We start from the raw sequence: 19,425 nt of genomic DNA on the forward strand, positions 1-19,425 counted from the left end.
AGGAAGAGGCTGCCCGGCCGCCCTGGGGTGCTGAACACGGTACGAGCTGGTACTGAGCAAACACAGGCCCTGAGCTTTGGACCCGGTAGGAGGCGCACCTGGGAGCAGCCTTTGCATGTCACCTGACAGGAAAACAGAGGGAGCCCTGGCAGCCGGGCAGTGACCACAAGGCAGTGGGTGGCTGTCGCCTGCGCCGGTGTGGCACAGGTGAGCGGCGTGCGCGCCGGCTCTCAGGGTCCCCATAGAGACAGCCAGCAAACACTGGGGTGGGAAAGAACCGGACACGCGGGTTTAAGGCCTGGCTGTGCGACGGAGCTCCCAAAATAGCAAGGCCTCCAACCAGCAATGCTCAAAAGCAACACTGCAGAGCACTCCCAGAGCCTCCACCAGGGGAACCAGCATTTGAATAGCAGCCTTGTCAAGGGTGCAGGAGTAACTTATTTCTAGGCCTCGAAGGCAAGTTACTTACCTTCAGTAAGGCTCTTTCTGGTGGATACTCGGACTGCAGGTTCCTCACAGGGGTCCGTTTTGGTGCTGGCGGCGCCCTGTGGTGCGACAATGTTTGTTGGCGTCCCCCAACGACCACCTTCTCCGTGGATTCCCGCACTACCACCCTTCAACAGTGCCGCTCAGGTCTCCACGACCACCTCTCACACAGATAATAGCTCACTCTTCTATATTAGGATATTAACTTCTGAATTGCAAGGTCTCTGACAAAAGCAGTGACCCGCTGAACCATGTACACTGCATGCACTCCTGTAATCTGCATGGTACATGCATCTGCAGCAGGCGTATGAACCCTCCGTGCTACCACTTTATGACTCAAAACTTCCACTAGACAAAACTCCATCACTCTCCAGCAGGTCCGTAACCACCAGTTATTGCAAAATGTTATGTCAGAAAATTGCTGGAGGCAAGGAATGCTACTGCAAGTGCTTTTAAGTCTATAATATCGTAGAAAAAATGACCCCTTCCCCCCATGAAGTCAGCCCCCAGTGCGGTAGCACCGTTCGCTCTGCCTTAGAGCTGGCCCTGTTCCTCACCTTATGAATATTCCACAGGCATCAAACTGGATACAGAAACTTTTAGAGCAGTACATCTGCGCACCTGTAGGTGGCGTTGTGCAACTCTGCATCAACGGCATTTTGCTCTGATCGCTGCCACATATAAGCACCACCCCTGTACGCGGACATCAGTTACTATCATGAGGCTGTCTGCTCCCTTAGACACAGAGGGCAGATTTGCATTACCACTGTGCAAAGCTCTGAATTGGGGCCTGTTTGAATTGAAAAAGTGAGTCAGTGAGGAATCAGTGGTTAAAGTACCCACCAGAAACATCATTACCAAAGGCGAGTAATTTGTTCTGATGGATACTTCTAACCGAAGAGTCCTCACCTTGTTAATAGTTGCAATACTTAAACCTTCCCAGGTGGTAGATCTGAGGACTGGCTTGGACCAAAAGGTTACGCAGGTCCGAGTGGGCAAAATGCCTCCCTCGCCGGCCTGGCTGTTACAGCAGTAATGCTTCTTGAATGAATGTACCAATGCCCATGCACCTGCCTGGCATATGTCCAGTACAGGTACTGAATGTGCCAGCGCAGTGATAGCAGCCTTAGCTCTGGTGGCATGAGCTCATAGAATCTCTGCAGGTTGCTTCTTCGCCGGTGCGTAGCAGATCTTTATCTGGTCTTCTTTGCCCCAGAGGAACTCGCAAAGAGCTGATCATCCACCCAATGTTCTTTGGTTAGATCTATATCAAAACGTATTGCCTTCTTAAAGTCAAAACAATGGAGTCTCTCTTCCTCGTTAGAGGGATGAGGTGGAGCAAAGAACACAAGAAGAATAGTAGCCTACCTGGCATGAAATGCTGTGACCACTTACAGTATAAAGGAAGCTGTGATCCTCAACACCTGTGTATCTGGAAAGAATGCTGTACAAGGCAGGTTAAAAGAAAGAGCCTGCAGCTCGCTCGCCTGCCTAGCTGAAGTTATGAAACTGAGAAAGTCTATTTTCATTGTCAAAACTCTCAATGTACAACTGTGCAGCAGCTTAAAGGGTTTCTTACAAAAAGTGAGAAGTTCAGGTCCCACTGCAGCACCCCAAAGGGCTTTGAAGACAATATATGTTGTAAACTTTAAAAAAATCTAATCACAACAAGTGATTTAAATAAAGATCTGACAACTGCAAAAGTTCCAAGTACCACACTCTCCTTGCCCAATCTGGTGCCACTAGGATGACTTGGGCCCAGTCATTCCTGATCTTCTTCAGAAGACAGGACAGGAGAAGTAGTGGCAGGTAGGCATGCAGGAGCCCTGAGCCATTCTCTAGGTTGAAGGTGCCTCTGAGAGAGAGCTGCCTTGGGAACGTCAATATGTAAAAGTGATGTCCTTGCATGTTTTCTGCAATGGCAAAAAATGGAGCCAGAGTTATTTCCACTGTTAGAAGACACCCTGTGCCATAGGGGTGTAACTGCCTTTCGTGACCTGCTAAGGATCGGCAGTGTAGTCCGCCCTGGCATTTACAGATCCTGCCAGGTGGTTTACCACTGGAGAACTTCCATGATGGTCTCGTAGACCCTCTTGAGGCAGTGACCAAAGCATTACCCTGCCCAGCTGGTTGAAGTATCACATGGTGGTGGTCTGGTCAGTGAGCACCTACCTTTTTTCTGATGGTTGGCAGGAAGGTCTTCAACGTCAAGCAAACTGCCCTCAAATCCAACAAACTGATATGGAGTTGAGTCACTGCCAGAAACCTGAAGCCTCTCACCTCCACCTCTCCCAGATGGCTTCCCCAACCCAGTAGTGATGCATCTCTGACCTATGTCAGCTGTGGATGTGGTAAGGAGAGGTGTCTGCCACTGACCCATTCTAGGATATCTTCTCTGACACATGGATACAATCCGACAGATTCCCCTGATGCTGAACCCACTGGGATTTGAGATCACACTGCTGAACTTGAATGTGCCACTGGGCACTTTTAGCCAACAGGATGCAGGAGCCCAACAATTCCCGGAGCCTCAGAGTCATCCGAACTGAGATACAGGATTGAGGCTGAAACATCAGAATCATAGCTTGAATGTCCTGGACTCTCCGCTCTGGGGAAAGGCACACAACTTTACTATATCCAGAACAGCTCTGACGAGCGGGAGCTGCTGCAAAGGAATCAGGTGTGACTTTGGCATGTTGACAATGAACCCCAGCGATGTTAGGAGGTTTGCTGTCACCTGGAGGTGGTTGACAACTGCCAGGGGTGAGCTTGCCTTCAGCATCCAGTTGTAGAGTTAGGGGAGTACGGGGGCACAACCTCTGAAGTTGTGCTGCCACCACTTTCATGAACGCCTAAGGGGCACTGGTGAGGCCAAACGGAAGCCCTGCTAAATGAAATTGCTCCTGCCCCACTGTGAACCTCAGGTAGCGCCTGTGGGTCTGCAGGGCAGGGATATGGAAATAAGCATCCTCCAAATCCAATGCCACCATCCAGTTGGTGGGGTCTAAGGCAGACAGGACCTGCGCTAGTGGGAACATCTTGAATGTGTCCTTCCGCAGGAAGGCATTGAGAGTGATTAGATGTGAAGTAGTGCAAAGGTCTCAGTCTCACAAGGAAGTAGCTGTAGTAACTCATACTTCCGAGGTGGAATCCTCTGTATGGTTCCTTAGAACAAAATGGCCTGCGCCTCCTGCCACAAGAAAGACAGATAGTCCCCAGTCAGCCTCACTGATTGTGGTGGAAGGCGCAGCAGGGAAGAAAGAAAAATGATGGCATAGCCCCGATGGCCAATTTGGTGGACCTATTGGTCTGAAGATTAGCTGTATGTCAACAAGTACACACTAAAGCCATTCTATGGCTGCAGATGCAGGAGGGGCGGGGGACTGAGCTGTATTTTGTCCCTGCCACCTGGGATTTGTCTTTGTGAGCCACAGCCTCAGCCACGAAAGGTCTCCTGGACTTATGGAGGGATCTTGCATTGGTGAAAGTGAAACCCAGGCCCTAGCCAAAATTGTTGGTGTAATTGTCTAGTGGGAGTACAAAAACCTAAGGAATTGGCTGTGGCCCTACTCTCAATGCGTTCCATGGCAGAGTCTGCTTTTTCACCAAAGTGGCGGGACACAAACAGCATGTCCACTGGGGTGCTTGGACATCCCCGAAGAAGCCCGTAGACCTCTTCCAGATCAACAATGTTCTTTCTCATGAACGAATTTCAGGAGCAGGAACAGGACCTTCCTTTTGACTTAAATCAGCTGAGTCATGAAGTCTTCTTCTGTTTGGTGACTAAGTTTGGCCTTGCAGTCCCATATGACTTTTGGGTTCATTTAGGTGCAGTTGTTGCACGCCTGGAGTCGTGCTCCAACCCTACACACCATAAGCATCCTCTGTGAAGGCCAGTCATAGATACTTGTTTGCCACAGCCCCTCCACATCTTAGGGAATGACATTTTCCCTTGCCCATTGGTAAATCTTAAATAATTTGATGCCTAAAAGACCAAGAACAATCTCCCACATTCATGGGTGGTGCTTATATGTGGCTCCGATAATCTGTTCTGGAGTGGTACGATGTCACCTATTGACACGCAGGAGTACTGCTGCAAAAATTTCCGGATTTAGTTTGAAGTGTGGGGAATATTCAAAAGACAAGTAATCTGAGGTTAGAAGTGTTCCGCAGAATGTGTTTTGTGTTCATAGCGGGCTCGTCAGTGTTTCCCTTTTTTTTTATTTGGCGGTTTTATACAACGCAAACTCGACCCAAAGGTATTGGAGAACTGGATGTTTATATGTCATGTCATCATCTAGTATGCTAATTTAGACACCTTGTCTATGAAAAACACCTTTACACAAACAGCATTTACATCAAAACTCTGGCATATTGTACTCTGGGGTCAGATCTTTATGATAAATAAGGGTGTACAACACGCACAATAGGCTTTTTGTGCATATTTGTTATTACTTCAATTTCTACAACTGGCTTGAGCCATTACCACAAGGTAAAATCTTGTGTGAGACTGCTCCTGGGGCTGGGAATGGCACTTTTGCCACAGGTCTAAATGACTCCATGAAAAATCACAGTGGCTCTGCCACAAAAAGTTGCATGTGCCTAAGCAACGTACTTAAGATAGCCGAAGTTCCTCTAATTCCCAGCATATGGGAGCATACACGCTACAAGATCCGTGACTAAGACCTAAGTAACCAAATTACAAACCTACACCCTATACTACCAGCACCATCACAAAGGAGGACTGTCAGATGCAACAGTGATTAATATGGGTTTACTTTGCTAAAAATGGAAAGATTAGGGATTTACAGACTCCAAATCAGTAAACCATATAACGCTATGCAAACTGCACATTTCCAAACATACTTACGGTCCAGTTGATGCCAAATTCCATAGGTTTATCTGTAAGGGGCACATCCCTAGAGGGACACTATTAGGCCTGGTATTAGACAAGACCTTTTGATTTTACTAAAAGCATATGTAATATATCTATTTATAGGACCTTTCAGCCCGCCCTCTTCATCCACTGATCTGGAGTTGTGTCATACAAGTTTTTCTTCCGCCCCACTACATCATACAGCGAGAGCACCACAACTCACAGGCTATAACATTCTTTGGAGTGTGAATAGGATGGCTATTGAAAAAGACAACAATCAAAAACATCTGCTGCTGAAAGATTATTTATTACACTAACCTATTTTTGTGAAAACAATGGCACATACACCAATCAAAAATATAGAAGATACATTGGGTTTTTATATATAATACATCTGTGGGTAATAACAAAAAGTAAACTAGAATGTGGGGTTTACAAATTATTCTAAAAAGCATGCCAGTGAAATACGCAATTGATTTCATACATTTGTACAAGTTTGAGAAAAATAAAAAAAAATACAATAGTAACCCATGCAATCCTTTGATTCTTTTATACATTCTGTTACAGTACATTATGCGCATCTGGCCACACACACACACACCAAGCAGAAAGGGTCTAGTTAAAGTCACAAATGATCGGAGAGGAAAGAACCTTGGAGTGCATGTCTTAGAAGAAAGAATCTTGGAATGGATGTCTTAGAGGAAAGAACCTTGGAATGCATGTTTTAAAGAAAAAAACCTTGGAATGCATGTCTTAGAGGAAAGAACCTTGGAATGCATGTTTTAAAGAAAAGAACCTTGGAATGCATGTCTTAGAGGAAAGAACCTTGGAATGCATGTTTTAAAGAAAAGAACCTTGGAATGCATGTCTTAAAGGAAAGAACTTTGGAGTGCATGTATTAGTTCTGGCTCGAAGTTGCAGCAGTGTCCTCATTGTACTTGCAGAAGTCCTTGGCTAAAGCCCACACACTTCTGATCCAGTAAACTCTCCTGTACATCGCCACAAAGAGAAAACTCTCATATTGAGAAAGGTGAGAAAGAGCCACAATGACAGATTTTCATGCTGGCTTGCAGTCATTTCATGGCAGCTGCAATTGCAGCCTGACTGTGGTGCACTACTGTGGTACGGTAACATGGGCACAGCAGGTTGGCCATACACTTGTTTTCATAGTAGGACCCTGAACACTGTAACACGAAGCAAGAGTGACCGAATGACATGTTCCACAGAACACGGGCTCAGCCACAGAAGTTATGGTAACCATGTGAAATAGGGGTGTTTCCACTCAGTCAATGACAGCTCTACTGGCAAATCATAATTTATGCACTGAATTGGTACCTGGAAAACAAGCTGTTCAATACTGAACAGAAAATGTGCAATTATTTTCACTCAGTAAAATCTGAGGTGACATCTGGACAAGTAATTTGGACAAGATGGCTTCAAAGATGTCAGAGGCCCGAAAGATACACGTGTGAAAGACTATGGTGATAGGGGGCACTCTACAGATTTCTGGAGTCCGGAAATAATTACACAAATATAGCTCGCTTCACTGGTGTCAATGCAGGTTGACATCCTTCTCAGGTGCAGGCACCAGGATTAGAGGCTGGAAAGGCATACAACCACAAATATGATCCATTAGGCCACATTTTCTAAGACTCATCAAGAGAATTAGTTCCTGCAACCAATTAAATGCTTGAGGATGATGGTGCACGGCAGAAGGGGAAGATGTTTTGAGTTTTATTCTTTCAAAATGGGAAAAATGCTGAATGATCAGGAATGCCCCTAAAGGGAATCAAGGCAGGGTGCCCACCCAAAATAGGGAGTGTGATAAGGGAAAAATAACATTCAAGGGGCATGATAAACGATGAAGAAGGTGGTTGGCGATATATGACCTGGGTGTCCGTGGTAACCATCAGTTGCCAGGGGGATCCTTTAGACTCCAACAGTCAGTATACTTGCCGAGTGTAGCTCTGGCGGTCCCTAGGAAGCCAAGAGTTCCAACCACTTTGAGAGTGCGATGCTAGAGAAGGCAAACTATTACATCACGTGTTCTATTGCGACTTATGAGAAATATAATTATCAGAATTGTCAAAGATTGTATTCAACCTATGTAAGAAAACCATAGATGGACTTGATTGGCTTTATTGTGCTTCAATGACACGTTGACGAAGACTATAGACCCGAGTCCATCAAACAGAAAGAAAACAACATTAACAGGGCTTCTCCCCAGCACAGCATTACTGCACAACTCCAATGGATCAACTACCAGGGTTATCAGTTATCTCTGAGCAATGCCTGCAAGAAACTGGTAGCAGGTTTCAAAGGAAGTGAACCATTTCTGAGTAACAAAGCACAGCAGGGGTTCAGATAGAAGAGCAAGAAGAAAAAAAGAAGAGATCCTATATGGAATTTATCCACTCCTGTAAAACTGAATCTCTGGTGTTTTTAAAGACTAAGAGGTTGGATACAAAGGTGGTTATAGTTAACAGGTTCTAAGAAACAGAGTGAACAAGGCTCGAAAACTGCAAGTGTGTCTTGACAGACAGATAGATAGATGGATAGATGGATAGATGGATGGATAGATAGATAGATAGATAGATAGATATATAGATAGATAGATAGGGCATGTAGAAAATAGACAGCAACCCAGGGACACACTCCAGGATTGTTTAGAATGAGGCAGATTTGTTGGCATTGACTCCCCATCTTTTAGAGTGAGTGTTCTCTGAGGAGCTGCTTCTTCAGCTCTTTTTGGAATTACCAGATGCTTGGGACGGCTCTGATGTTGATGGGAAAGTTGTACTAAGTCCTGTGAGAGAGGCTGGGGAGGCTAGTTTAAAAAAAAAAATGTTTCTCTGCTGCTTATGTCTCCAGTTTAGTGATGACCTGACTTCTAGTTTCTCGGTCAGGTACGACTAGAGACCAGGTTAAGATGATCAGAAGAAGAAAACAGTGGAACTGATTTTCAAATAACTCCTTGTTATCACCTGAGTAACACGCCTAGTACTTTCCAAATAGTATTTAGTTAGTAATATTCATCCAGACTATTTTTGCTTAACTGATACAGACACAAATATCAAATCCCATTTGTGGACTTGTCAACAGTTGTTGCTGTTGCTAATGTGATCCATTTGATGAAACACAAAAAATGATGCTTTTTGTTTAATGTAATCTGTGCTTTGAAATGGCACAAGGTATAAAAAAAGAAAAGAAACATATAATCTGCTTTCTTCTAAGCATTTAGCAACATTTAAAAAACACGTGGACTGATCTCGAATAATGGGTTATGAGGAGTACAGAGGCATGAACATATGACCTGCAGATAAGACAGGGCAACGAGTGAGCTGGTAAAGAGGTGGGGGGCGGTAACAGAGAGCTCTATCTACAATTAGGGAGTGCAGGGATGCTCTATTATGTACCCGCTGGAGAAAAGATCAGACACTGAAATACCTGGGAAAAGCCAGGCCAGCAGTGGAGATGTGCCAGTAGGCAGTCGACCATAAGAGTATTATGAAGGGACAATGAAAGAGTTGACAAAAAAGGCATAAAGAAAAGTGTGGATCATGTTTTGACCAAGTGGAATAAACTGAAGACAACATCTGGGTTAGAGCGAATGTAATCAAAAGCATTTTCCTAAGTGTAGAAATACTAGGGTAACATGAAATTGAAAGAAAGGAGAATGCCCAGAGGTCATTTTCAGTACTCAAGTGCCAGTGAAACTAAAAAAAAAAAAAGTAATACATGATCTAAAGCTGGAAGAAGGTTCCTGCTGTAATGTGACAAATGACACAATTGGCAGTAAGGCCGCATTGAATCCATGAGGATGGAATTGGTAGCATCATCATCATGCAAAGAAAAGAGATCTCAGGAAAGAAGTTCAAGTGAGAACAGGGATCAAGATAATATAAGAGTTAAGAACCTGCCTGTCTGGACAACGGAGTGCCAGGTATAGAACCAGACCCGAAAATACTCTGTCTCTCATTCAGGGAGAGAATAAGAGAAACGAATGTGCAGAAACAGTTGAACATCTTCAACCACCATGTGGAAAAGTTTTGGAGAGTGCAAGATTGACAGGTTAGAAGAGTTTGCATGCATGAGCCATCTCAATGTTTGAAATCGGGGAAGAGGCTTTGGGTTGGTACGTGACAGCTGGTTGTTCAACAACTATAAACTGCAGAATGCCTGGACCGTAAATCGCATACGATAAAGAAATATAATTAAAAAAAAAAAACAGGAGCTAAGACAAATTCAAAGGCAATCCAGACACATACAATGCAATCACCGAGAGTGAAGGAGGTAACTTCCAACAATAAATGCTCTACTGCTATGATTCATTTTTACGGAGCGGAAGGAGATGGGCTAACCCAAAGGATGAAGAAGGTACTACATTAAATGAAGAGCTGCCCTGCACACTTTATAGTTGGATGTTACATATAAGCTTGGTATTTTATAGAGTCAGTAAAGCCGAATAACTGTCTTCGTATTCCACGAAGCATCCAATGACCACTGGTTTAGAAGAGTGTGGAGACACGATCAGGTTGGTACTGGACAGAGGTCTGGCATTAAAGCACATGAGGATGGGGGCATTGGCATGCCTCAAAATCTCTTAAAACAACTTTCATTCATGGTGTCTTTAAAAAATTCATTAATAACAGCAAAATTGACTTTATGGTCTAACATTTGCTAGTCTTTAACGCTGTGTTGAGTTTAGGAACCAAAGGGCACCATTAGCTGACGATCATCAGATTGTTTCTGGGGATCAGAGAAATACCTATGTATCCTGCAAATAAAAGGGACTAATAAATATTTCTCTGAAATTCTGAATTTAACCACCCTCTGCGGTATCCATGTTACTACCAATGAAAGGAAGTACGTTTTATACACAATACTATCCAGAGATTGTATTAATAAGTGATGTCGCTGGGTAAAAGACATAGATAATGTAGCATTTAAAACAAAATTGACATGACTGGCACCCAACTGAGAAACAACTCTTTCAAGAGCAATTCATGATTTTAGGAAAACTCCCACTTCAGTGAGATGAAATACCTTACTTCAACATGGCTGCCACAACTTCTTCAAGCTCGGAGGAGTTTTTACATTCAAGTCCTCCTTCCAAGGTTACAGCACGTCATTTCTCAACACATGGACACCCTCTCCTCTTTAACATAGTGCAAATAAATATTTCCAGTAATGACATCAATTGAAAGTAAATGGCAGACGGGTCTGCACATAAAACAAACATTCCTCCCACACAAACAGCAGTAGCAGCACAGTGATCTGTATCCTGTACAAGAAAGAGGTCAACACTCTGAGGTTGAGATCTGTATCCTGTACAAGAAAGAGGTCAACACTCTGAGGTTGAGATCTGTATCCTGTACAAGAAAGAGGTCAGCACTCTGAGGTTGAGATCTGTATCCTGAACAAGAAAGAGGTCAGCACTCTGAGGTTGAGATCTGTATCCTGTACAAGAAAGAGGTCAACACCCTGAGGTTGAGATCTGTATCCTGTACAAGAAAGAGGTCAACACTCTGAGGTTGAGATCTGTATCCGTACAAGAAAGAGGTCAACACTCTGAGGTTGTGGTGTGGATGTGACACTAAGTGGGTGGTGCTGGGGTGTGGCGGTTGCCTTCTGTCGGAGACCACCCAGAATTGTCACAGAGAATTTCAATAGCTTGAACCAGGTCCAAAAACAGCACAGAGGACGAACCAAGCAGTTCTATGTGTTTTAAGTTACAAATGCAAAGAGTGCAAAACAAAAACAATATTTTAACAGTGGAACAACAGTTGAAGCCCTTTTCTGACTGACTACGCGCTACTATCCATGAACCAACACACAACGTACCTGCTTTACAAACCTGACCTCACAACACTCCCTCACAAACTAGGCTCAGCTCTGACAAGTTAGAGGTCAGGTGTCTGCCGGTAGGGATGCGCAGCGCAGGTTGAGCTAACCCTACATGTGCACATCGCTTATGAAATTAAAATTGAATCCACGCGATCGCTGCCGGACCAGCAGCAGGCAAACTGGGACTGATGAGGGGAGGGTCTTCAAAATGGCTGTACAACTCATTTTCTTTTCTAGGATTTTGACAAACTTTGTGAGTACAAGTAATTTACAATGAATTCTTAGGTGAAGCCGCATAAATCTAACCTAGTACAAACCTCGCTACCAGTGTAGTGTGTAGTATTTTCAGCAGGAGACTGATGTCCATTTCAGCTGGTTATGTACGCAGCTCTTGGACAGGCATGCTAGTGAAATTTATCACACCTTTCCTGTTAGGGATCATTGTGTACACGTAGAAAGATATGGCACATGTGGGGTTTACCGTTGATGGCGGATTAGGATTGGAAACAAGTATTATGGATTCAAAATTGATAATACTACACTACATCTCTGTATAAAGTTAATCCCTAAAACCACAACAGGGACCGTTCTTGGTACCTTTTGAGAATATATGTTTTGAATGTACTTACTAAACATATGCTACTCAGCCTAAAACCGAAGGGCATGAATTGCAGGAATCCCAAAACAACTAAACAATCCCTCAACAATAGTAGGAGTTTTTATTTTATTTCCACTTTTCGTGACCAGCCGTCAGCTTCTAAGGATGAAATCACAGTGCTTCATTCCAGCCAAACTAAAGATTTGCAACCCCAAGTACAAAGATTAGGCTAGGTTATAAAAATCATTTATGTACATAAATCAGAGCAATGTCTTTTACATATCAAATAAAAAGTTTACAGTTAATATTCTGATTGAGCTATTACCCAGTTTTTGCTAAAAATAAATAATTCACATATAGATTGGTCATTTGCATCATTTGCTGTACAAAAACGTGCTCCAATTGAACTTGCGCACAGAAAAAAAATTGAATCGTTCATAATTACTCATAGAAAATAAATGTTGAACAGTTGCACATATTGGCACAAGGCATAAATTATTGGAGGGGGGATTGGGAAGAAGTAAGGAGTGATAAATAGAGGTCCATCAGGTCCCTTCTTCGGTTGAGCGGATCTCTGACTTGAGCTTGACAAACTCCCTGGCCACCTCGTCGTTGGTCCTCTGGGAGAGAATCCGGAGCACCGTCAGCCCCGTCTCGTCCATGTGAATCCTCCGCCCCAGCGGGCACCAGCAGGCACAGCTTCCTTTGTCTGCTATGTCTCTCAGCTGCATCACGGCGATGCCAAGCACCCGGTCCTCGCGGGCGAAGCAGTAGTCCTTCACGCAGACCTGCAGCTCATAGCAATCTGGCCCGTCTTCATTACCCAGGATGCTGAAATCAGAGCAGATAGTCATATGAGAAGAGAAACCATAGTAACCAATTTAGTCCAAAGAAAGACACTACACAGATATGGTCACTGTACAATTCTTCTGCACGATAAATGCCTGCCTCACCCGAAGCATGTGCCTGTAGGTCACTGGAAGACCAGTGCAAGGTGGGAGCAGTTGTCCCATCGTAGCAGTAGATTTAACCTCTTCCTTACCCTAGTGCCACCTAAAGAAGGATACCTGAATGATCGCTACCAGACAAGCGGAACACCATACTGAAGCCATATGGTATGCGTCAGAAAGACTGTAACCAAGTTGAAGAGTACAGCATCTCTGTGAGTCCAAAGGACTTCGGACCCCAGACCCCGCCGTCCATCACTGAACCAACAGCCCCCACCATTACCCTCAACGCATGGACCCCCATCAGCTCTGAAGAGACCATAGGCACCATGAACACCATCCACTCCGGCTCCCCATCGGACCCGTGCCCCCATCACATCTTCAACAAAGCTGACTCCATCATCGCCCCCATCTCCAGAGCATCATCAACAGCTCATTCGCATCTGCCACCTTCCCCGAGAGCTGGAAACACGCGGAAGTCAGCGCTCTCCTGAAAAAACCCACGGCTGACCCCAACGACCTGAAGAACTTCCGCCCCATCTCTCTTCTCCCCTTCCCGGCCAAGGTCATCGAGAAGACCGTCAACAAGCAGCTGACCAACTTTCTTGAAGCTAACAACTTGCTCAACCCTTCCCAATCTGGTATTCGAGCCAACCACAGCACGGAAACCGCCCTCATCGCAGTCACCGACGACATCAGAACTCTGATGGACAACGGAGAAACAACCGCCCTCATCCTCCTGGACCTCTCGGCTGCCTTCGATACCGTGTGCCATCGCACCCTAATAACCCGCCTCCGCTCCACTGGAATCCTAGGACTGGCACTGGACTGGCTCATCTCGTTCCTCTTGGACCGAACCCAAAGAGTCTACCTCACGCCCTTCCGCTTAGAACCCACCGAGATCATCTGCGGCGTACCCCAAGGCTCATCGCTCAGCCCAACCCTCTTCAATATCTACATGAGCCCCCTCGCCGACATCGCTCGCAAACACAACATCAACATCATCTCCTACGCCGACGACACCCAGCTGATACTCTCCCTCACCAAAGACCCAACCACCGCCAAAACTAACCTACAGGAAGGGATGAAAGACGTCGCAGAATGGATGAAGCTCAGCCGCCTGAAGCTGAACTCAGACAAGACGGAGGTCCTCATCCTCGGACATTCCCCGTCCGCATGGGACGACTCCTGGTGGCCCCTCGGCTCTGGGCACTGTACCTGCCCCATCAGACCACGCACGCAACCTCGGATTCATCCTGAACCCCCTCCTCACTATGACCAAGCAAGTCAACACCGTCTCGTCTTCTTGCTTCCACACCCTTCGCATGCTCCGAAAAATCTTCAGTTGGATCCCCGCCGAAACCAGAAAAACAGTTACCCACGCCCTCGTCACAAGCCGCCTGGACTACGGAAACACCCTATACGCAGGAACCACTGCTAAGCTACAGAAACAGCTCCAACGCATACAGAACGCCTCCGCACGCCTCATCCTCGACATACCGCGCCACAGCCACATATCCGCCCACCTGAAACACCTGCACTGGCTCCCCGTCAACAAAAGGATCACCTTCAGGCTCCTCACCCACGCACACAAGGCCCTCCACAACATGGGCCCGGAATACCTCAACAGACGCCTCTCGTTCTACACACCCACCCGTCAGCTTTGCTCTGCCAGCCTTGCCCTCGCCACCGTCCCTCGTATCCGCAGAACCACCGCTGGAGGTAAATCCTTCTCCTACCTGGCAGCCAAAACTTGGAACCCCCTCCCCGACCACCTAAGAACTAACCAGGATCATCTCGCCTTCAGGAAGCGCCTCAAGACCTGGCTTTTCGAGCAGCAGTAACCCCCCCCCCCCAGCGCCTTGAGACCCTTGTGGGTGAGTAGCGCACTCTATAAATGCATTTGATTGATTGATTGAAAGGACAGGATGACTGCATTATTTATCAGTAGTAGGCTCAACATCACACACTTCACTGAGCACGCATTGATATGTAAGAGGAAAAAACAATCAAAACGCGTGTCTCTTTTGCGGATTCAAATGTGTCGCTGTTATAGGGATCCCTATACCCTCAAAGTACCTTAGATTCTTGAATTGTGGGCACACACAGAGGATTCCAATGGGCCTCATTCTTCATCTGCAGGCCCACCGCGAATTGGATGGATACAACTTAAATCATACATTGAAAGTTGATCTTGCTAATAAGGGCAAAGCCCAGAAGGATGTGAATCCAAGTAATTGTGATAGGAAAACGATCTAGTTAAAAGCATCCAAATGTAAACTGCCACTTAATTATTTAGATTCAGGTGTGCTTTAATGCATTGAAAACTATTTGGGTGGGCAGGGCATCCGTCAACAACAGTTTTGGAAAGACAGGAAACTTTAAATCACTAAGACTAGGCTTATCAAGCAAAAAGGTGTGTAAAGGAGGTTCAGCACAAACATCTTAAAGTTCATTAACATACACACGCAAATTACAGGAACCTGAAAAAGATGCTAAAACTGAGCAACGTGAAGTGGCAGGAAAAGCATGAGCTCGATAGGCGGCTCATGAAAAGGGACAGATTTAGAAATGATCATGCAGAAACTGATACAGGAAGAAAATGATTCTTAGGAACCTTCAGCAACAAAGCACCTAGTGTTAGATGTAAAATTAAGCCTATTGAAGGTACCTCTGAAAGGCTGGGATGGCTTCCACATGGCCCTTCTCTGTACCCATGTTCAACCCCTGCCTTATGCAAGGAGATAGCAAAATCAAGACCCTGCAGGATCTCATAGGTCAGGGCTTGCACTCACATGACTCTCACGTGCACAAGTGCATGCGAGTAGAATCTCCTGAATGGGACAGAGGTAAAGTGCAAGCCTGCGCATGTTGATAATGAGCAACAGCCAGGCCCTGGGCACGGAATCGTAAGGGAAATACACTAGGTCTCTTCTTGATGTACTTAATCACTGTGGTTTTGTTAAGGATCTGCATCACCTGGTCCTGAACATAGGGGAGATTGCTGCCCATCGCGAGGGGTACCCAAGAAGACTGACAGGGTAATAATTCTCAATGATTCTCATGAGCTTCTAAGAGGCCAGTGGAATGCCTGCTTCCCCAGAGGAGTGTCCTGTGAAGCATCCTAGGAAACATTCCTCGCTCTCCTCTCAGAAGGTTCTCTTCTAACACGCCAAAGTTCATCTGAGCACATACAAAACAAGATGGAGCGTGCACTAAGCAGAATCTCACAAAATTCATTTCTGTACATCCTGAGAAGCCAATAAAACTACATTAGTCCTAGGGCTCTTACCTGAGCCTGTGTGTAAAGTCATCAGGTCAAGAAGAAGTAAAACCACAGCCTGCAAAGTCCCCTCATGATAGTGACATGTGGACTGTAAAAAAACATACATTACCTATAGAGGGTCTAATTCCCTCTCCCAAACGTATGTGCCAAACCAATGATTTTGTGGGTACAGCCAATGAACAATATAAAGAATGTGGTATAAAGATATAAAATCCTATCTTGCAAAGATGTTAGCAAACCATGGAAAGACGGGCAGACACTCAGGAAGAAGAAGCTGCCAATAGATGCCAAGTGCCCAAATAGGAACAACATATAAACCTAACATTCCCCTGTGGTGCAGATAAGCCACTACCATTATCATAGTGGGTCTCCCATCTCTAACCAAACAGCTTTTATGAGGGGTACAGCGTACTGCCAGTCATGATGAAAACCCTAAAGCCATGACCTAAACCTTCCACCAACTGGTTGAATCCAGCTATGCAGACAGGCATGGATCTTCAAGATGCATACTTTCATATTCCGATGATAAAGGCAGTGGTCTCATCTTCATCTACAAGAAGTATATCTTTATCTAGATAACTAGTTTATCACAAAAAAGTCTACCTGCCAGGCACTGGCAAGTCTCTAATGTGCCACTCTTTCTGCAGGTTCGTTTTTCTAGAGCGCCGTTATGACGCCTGGTGGAGGACACGGGTGCGGGTGTCCGAACCGTACTCTTCTGCACTAGTGCTTTGGGAATTGTTGAACGGGTCAATGGGAACTTCTGCCCTTGTCTGTACTGATTTTAGAGCAGGCGAAACTGCTTCAACATTTCGCATGACTTATGGTGCCTAGATATGTCAATCTTGAAAAACAGTTTTGGAGGGAAAAGCAAATACAGAGAGACTTATTTTGAACTTTGAAACTAATGGGATATGCGTCTTGTCATAGCACTAATGCCCTGGTGAAGTTCAACAGCAAGAAAAGAGTTGGCTGTGTCATTTTACCATTATCTTCGGAATCTAATAAGACATAAGAAATATTTACTACGGGTGTCAAAACTATAATTACAATTTGATGGGACTTTTCCTGTTGATTGATACGAATTGGGGTGCATCCTGATTGAAAGTAAGCAAAACTGTATTTGGGCTTCCCAAGGCAAGATGCTCCACATCAACCACCCAGAGTTCAAAGACATTTTTTTTGGACTCAAGTAATACCTTTTTTAAGGCAAGTCATAGCTAAATGAGAATAACGGAGGCAGTCCCATTTACTCTGTCAACTAGTAACTCGTATCATTAAATGATTCCTGCAGAACACAATTCTTTCTGTGTCCCATCTAGATAGGAAGATTGATTTGGAAGCATATCATTTAAACAAAATAGTATAACTCCCATATCATCAGTCTTTCGACTCAGTGACTGCACTAAGACGACTTTTTTGAGGTGATGGATGAGGTGCAGTTGGTGACAGCTTCTCCTCGGGGGCAAGCATGCCTCCAATCTATCTGCAAGCTGCGAATATCTGACGGTTAAACTGGAAAGTACTTATTCTGCTTGACATGGAGCTCATGGGCAGGTTTCATTCTTACTTAATGAAGGCCTAGTTATGCTCCCTTATCAGAAATGATGGGTCAGAAGGGGACATTCAGGCCAACCAACACAAACAGCTCCATATCAAGGAGAGACTAGATGCCTTTAGTCCTCAATGATCTCAATAGAAAATATTATAACAATCCTCTACAAAACTGTCGGATATTTTTCCTGCATCACATCTGTTGTGTACGTTGTACATATACATATTGAAGAAGGTGGTACTGGGCGCGACACCATGGCGTCCTTGTACAAGCTATGAACTAGCTACTAAAATGGATTCCTTAAGTAGAAATCAATTGTTTAATTTGAAGGTATGGAGGATTTATCTTGATGAATTTATCCTGTTTTGAGACAGTATATTTTTATTTATTAATGATAAGGATAATAAAATAAATTAAAAATTGCAGTAAATGTGACTGTTACATAGTTGGGAACATATCATATATTGACTCTTGGCTTAAAATGAGTGACGGGTGGCCAAAGTGCTGGATGATGTGCACTGCATTCTGAGCGCTGGGGTCGTTGGCCTCTCTTTGCTGCAGAAATGACATTTCACACCATTGACCAATGAGTTCTTCTCAATATTTCGTGGCCAGGGTGAATACTGCAAGTGTGTGATGGTTTTGCCTCCTCCTTCCTGAGGTACTGGTCTCAAGTACTCATGCTGAATCATCTATTTCATCCATGCCCCTCGGGGTGTCCAAAGGCGTTGATAATGGCTTTTCATTCTTTAAATGGGACCACTTGTGCCTCTGGTGGAGGAGTTAGGCATCAATGCGTGTCATTAAACTGATGACCAACAATGGCCTGAAGACGCAGACTCAACAATCTTCGATTTGTTGACTTCATTGAGGGAGTGCAGGGCGGCAAACAGGAATGTTTCCAAGAGGAATAGTTGGGAAGGTTGATGCTGGTTGTGAAACTTTCTCCTTGGGCCACTCTGGAGCAAAGCTCGTCGGGCCCTGGTTCAGGGGCCTTTACCATGGCACCACCACGACCCGTTATTGTCAAAATCCTTAAATACAAAGACCAAGATTAAACCTTTACAATGGTATGGATCTTGGATGAGGTCACATTTCAAAATTAAGGTATCTCCAGTTTACACTAGGAGGGTTCAGCAGTAGGGGAAATTGTTTATGGGATTGAAACTGAGTTTAGAGTTATGGAAATCCAGTACATGCTCCTATATACAGCAAAGCTGAAGGTGCTTTTCTTTTCCAGGTCCTTCTTTGAAAGACCCAAGACGGCTTCAGATCGGGTGGTGGAAAGAGGAAGCCTGAACATCATCCTACATATCCTCAGCTGCCAAGTATGTGGGTATTCCCCCAGCGGCACGACCAACAGATTAGAAACACAGAAACAAGCATAGAAAATCATCCACAGCGGATCACTGCCCCTTGACAGATGGAGAGAACATCCCAGGCTAGCCTACTGGGTCTGATCTCTGGACCTCAGAAGTCCGATGCACCATGACTTTGCAGGCTACTGTTGATTAGGTTCCTTCTCAAGCACACATGTTGCTTCTCTTTATAGTTCTTGAGTATTTTTTCTCAGAATACTGTGCAGTATACTGTCCTCTTTTTACAGGAATCATTGAATACTTTATATAATTCTTCAGTGATGGGGTGGATGGGCAGGCTGGTTGCCTCCTCTTGAGCCTGGCCCACACCTCCAAGTATATAAGCTCCTACTCATGGATAGTGCACAACGGGTAGCTCCTTGCCCTTCTTCATTTTTCTTTTAGGGAGTAGTGCGGTCTAAGGGACTCTTGGCTCGTCTGGTTTCGGCAACTAACAAACAAGTTACTTACC

General features: G+C 44.9%; 1 protein-coding gene across 2 annotated transcripts in view; it reads right to left on the reverse strand.

Annotated features, from left to right (window-relative positions):
- Nucleotides 1–5,650: 5,650 nt before the first annotated feature.
- The window catches only part of UNC13B (unc-13 homolog B), a 1,359,370-nt gene continuing 1,345,595 nt past the window's right edge, over nt 5,651–19,425 (reverse strand). For both annotated transcript variants that reach the window (XM_069212466.1, XM_069212457.1), the window contains one exon: nt 5,651–12,638. In XM_069212466.1, the coding sequence (XP_069068567.1) occupies nt 12,353–12,638 (286 nt within the window). In that variant the 3' untranslated portion in view covers nt 5,651–12,352. The remainder of the gene's footprint in view (nt 12,639–19,425) is intronic.

This window comes from Pleurodeles waltl, chromosome 1_1 (assembly GCF_031143425.1).
Source record: "Pleurodeles waltl isolate 20211129_DDA chromosome 1_1, aPleWal1.hap1.20221129, whole genome shotgun sequence".
Taxonomy (NCBI): domain Eukaryota; kingdom Metazoa; phylum Chordata; class Amphibia; order Caudata; family Salamandridae; genus Pleurodeles; species Pleurodeles waltl.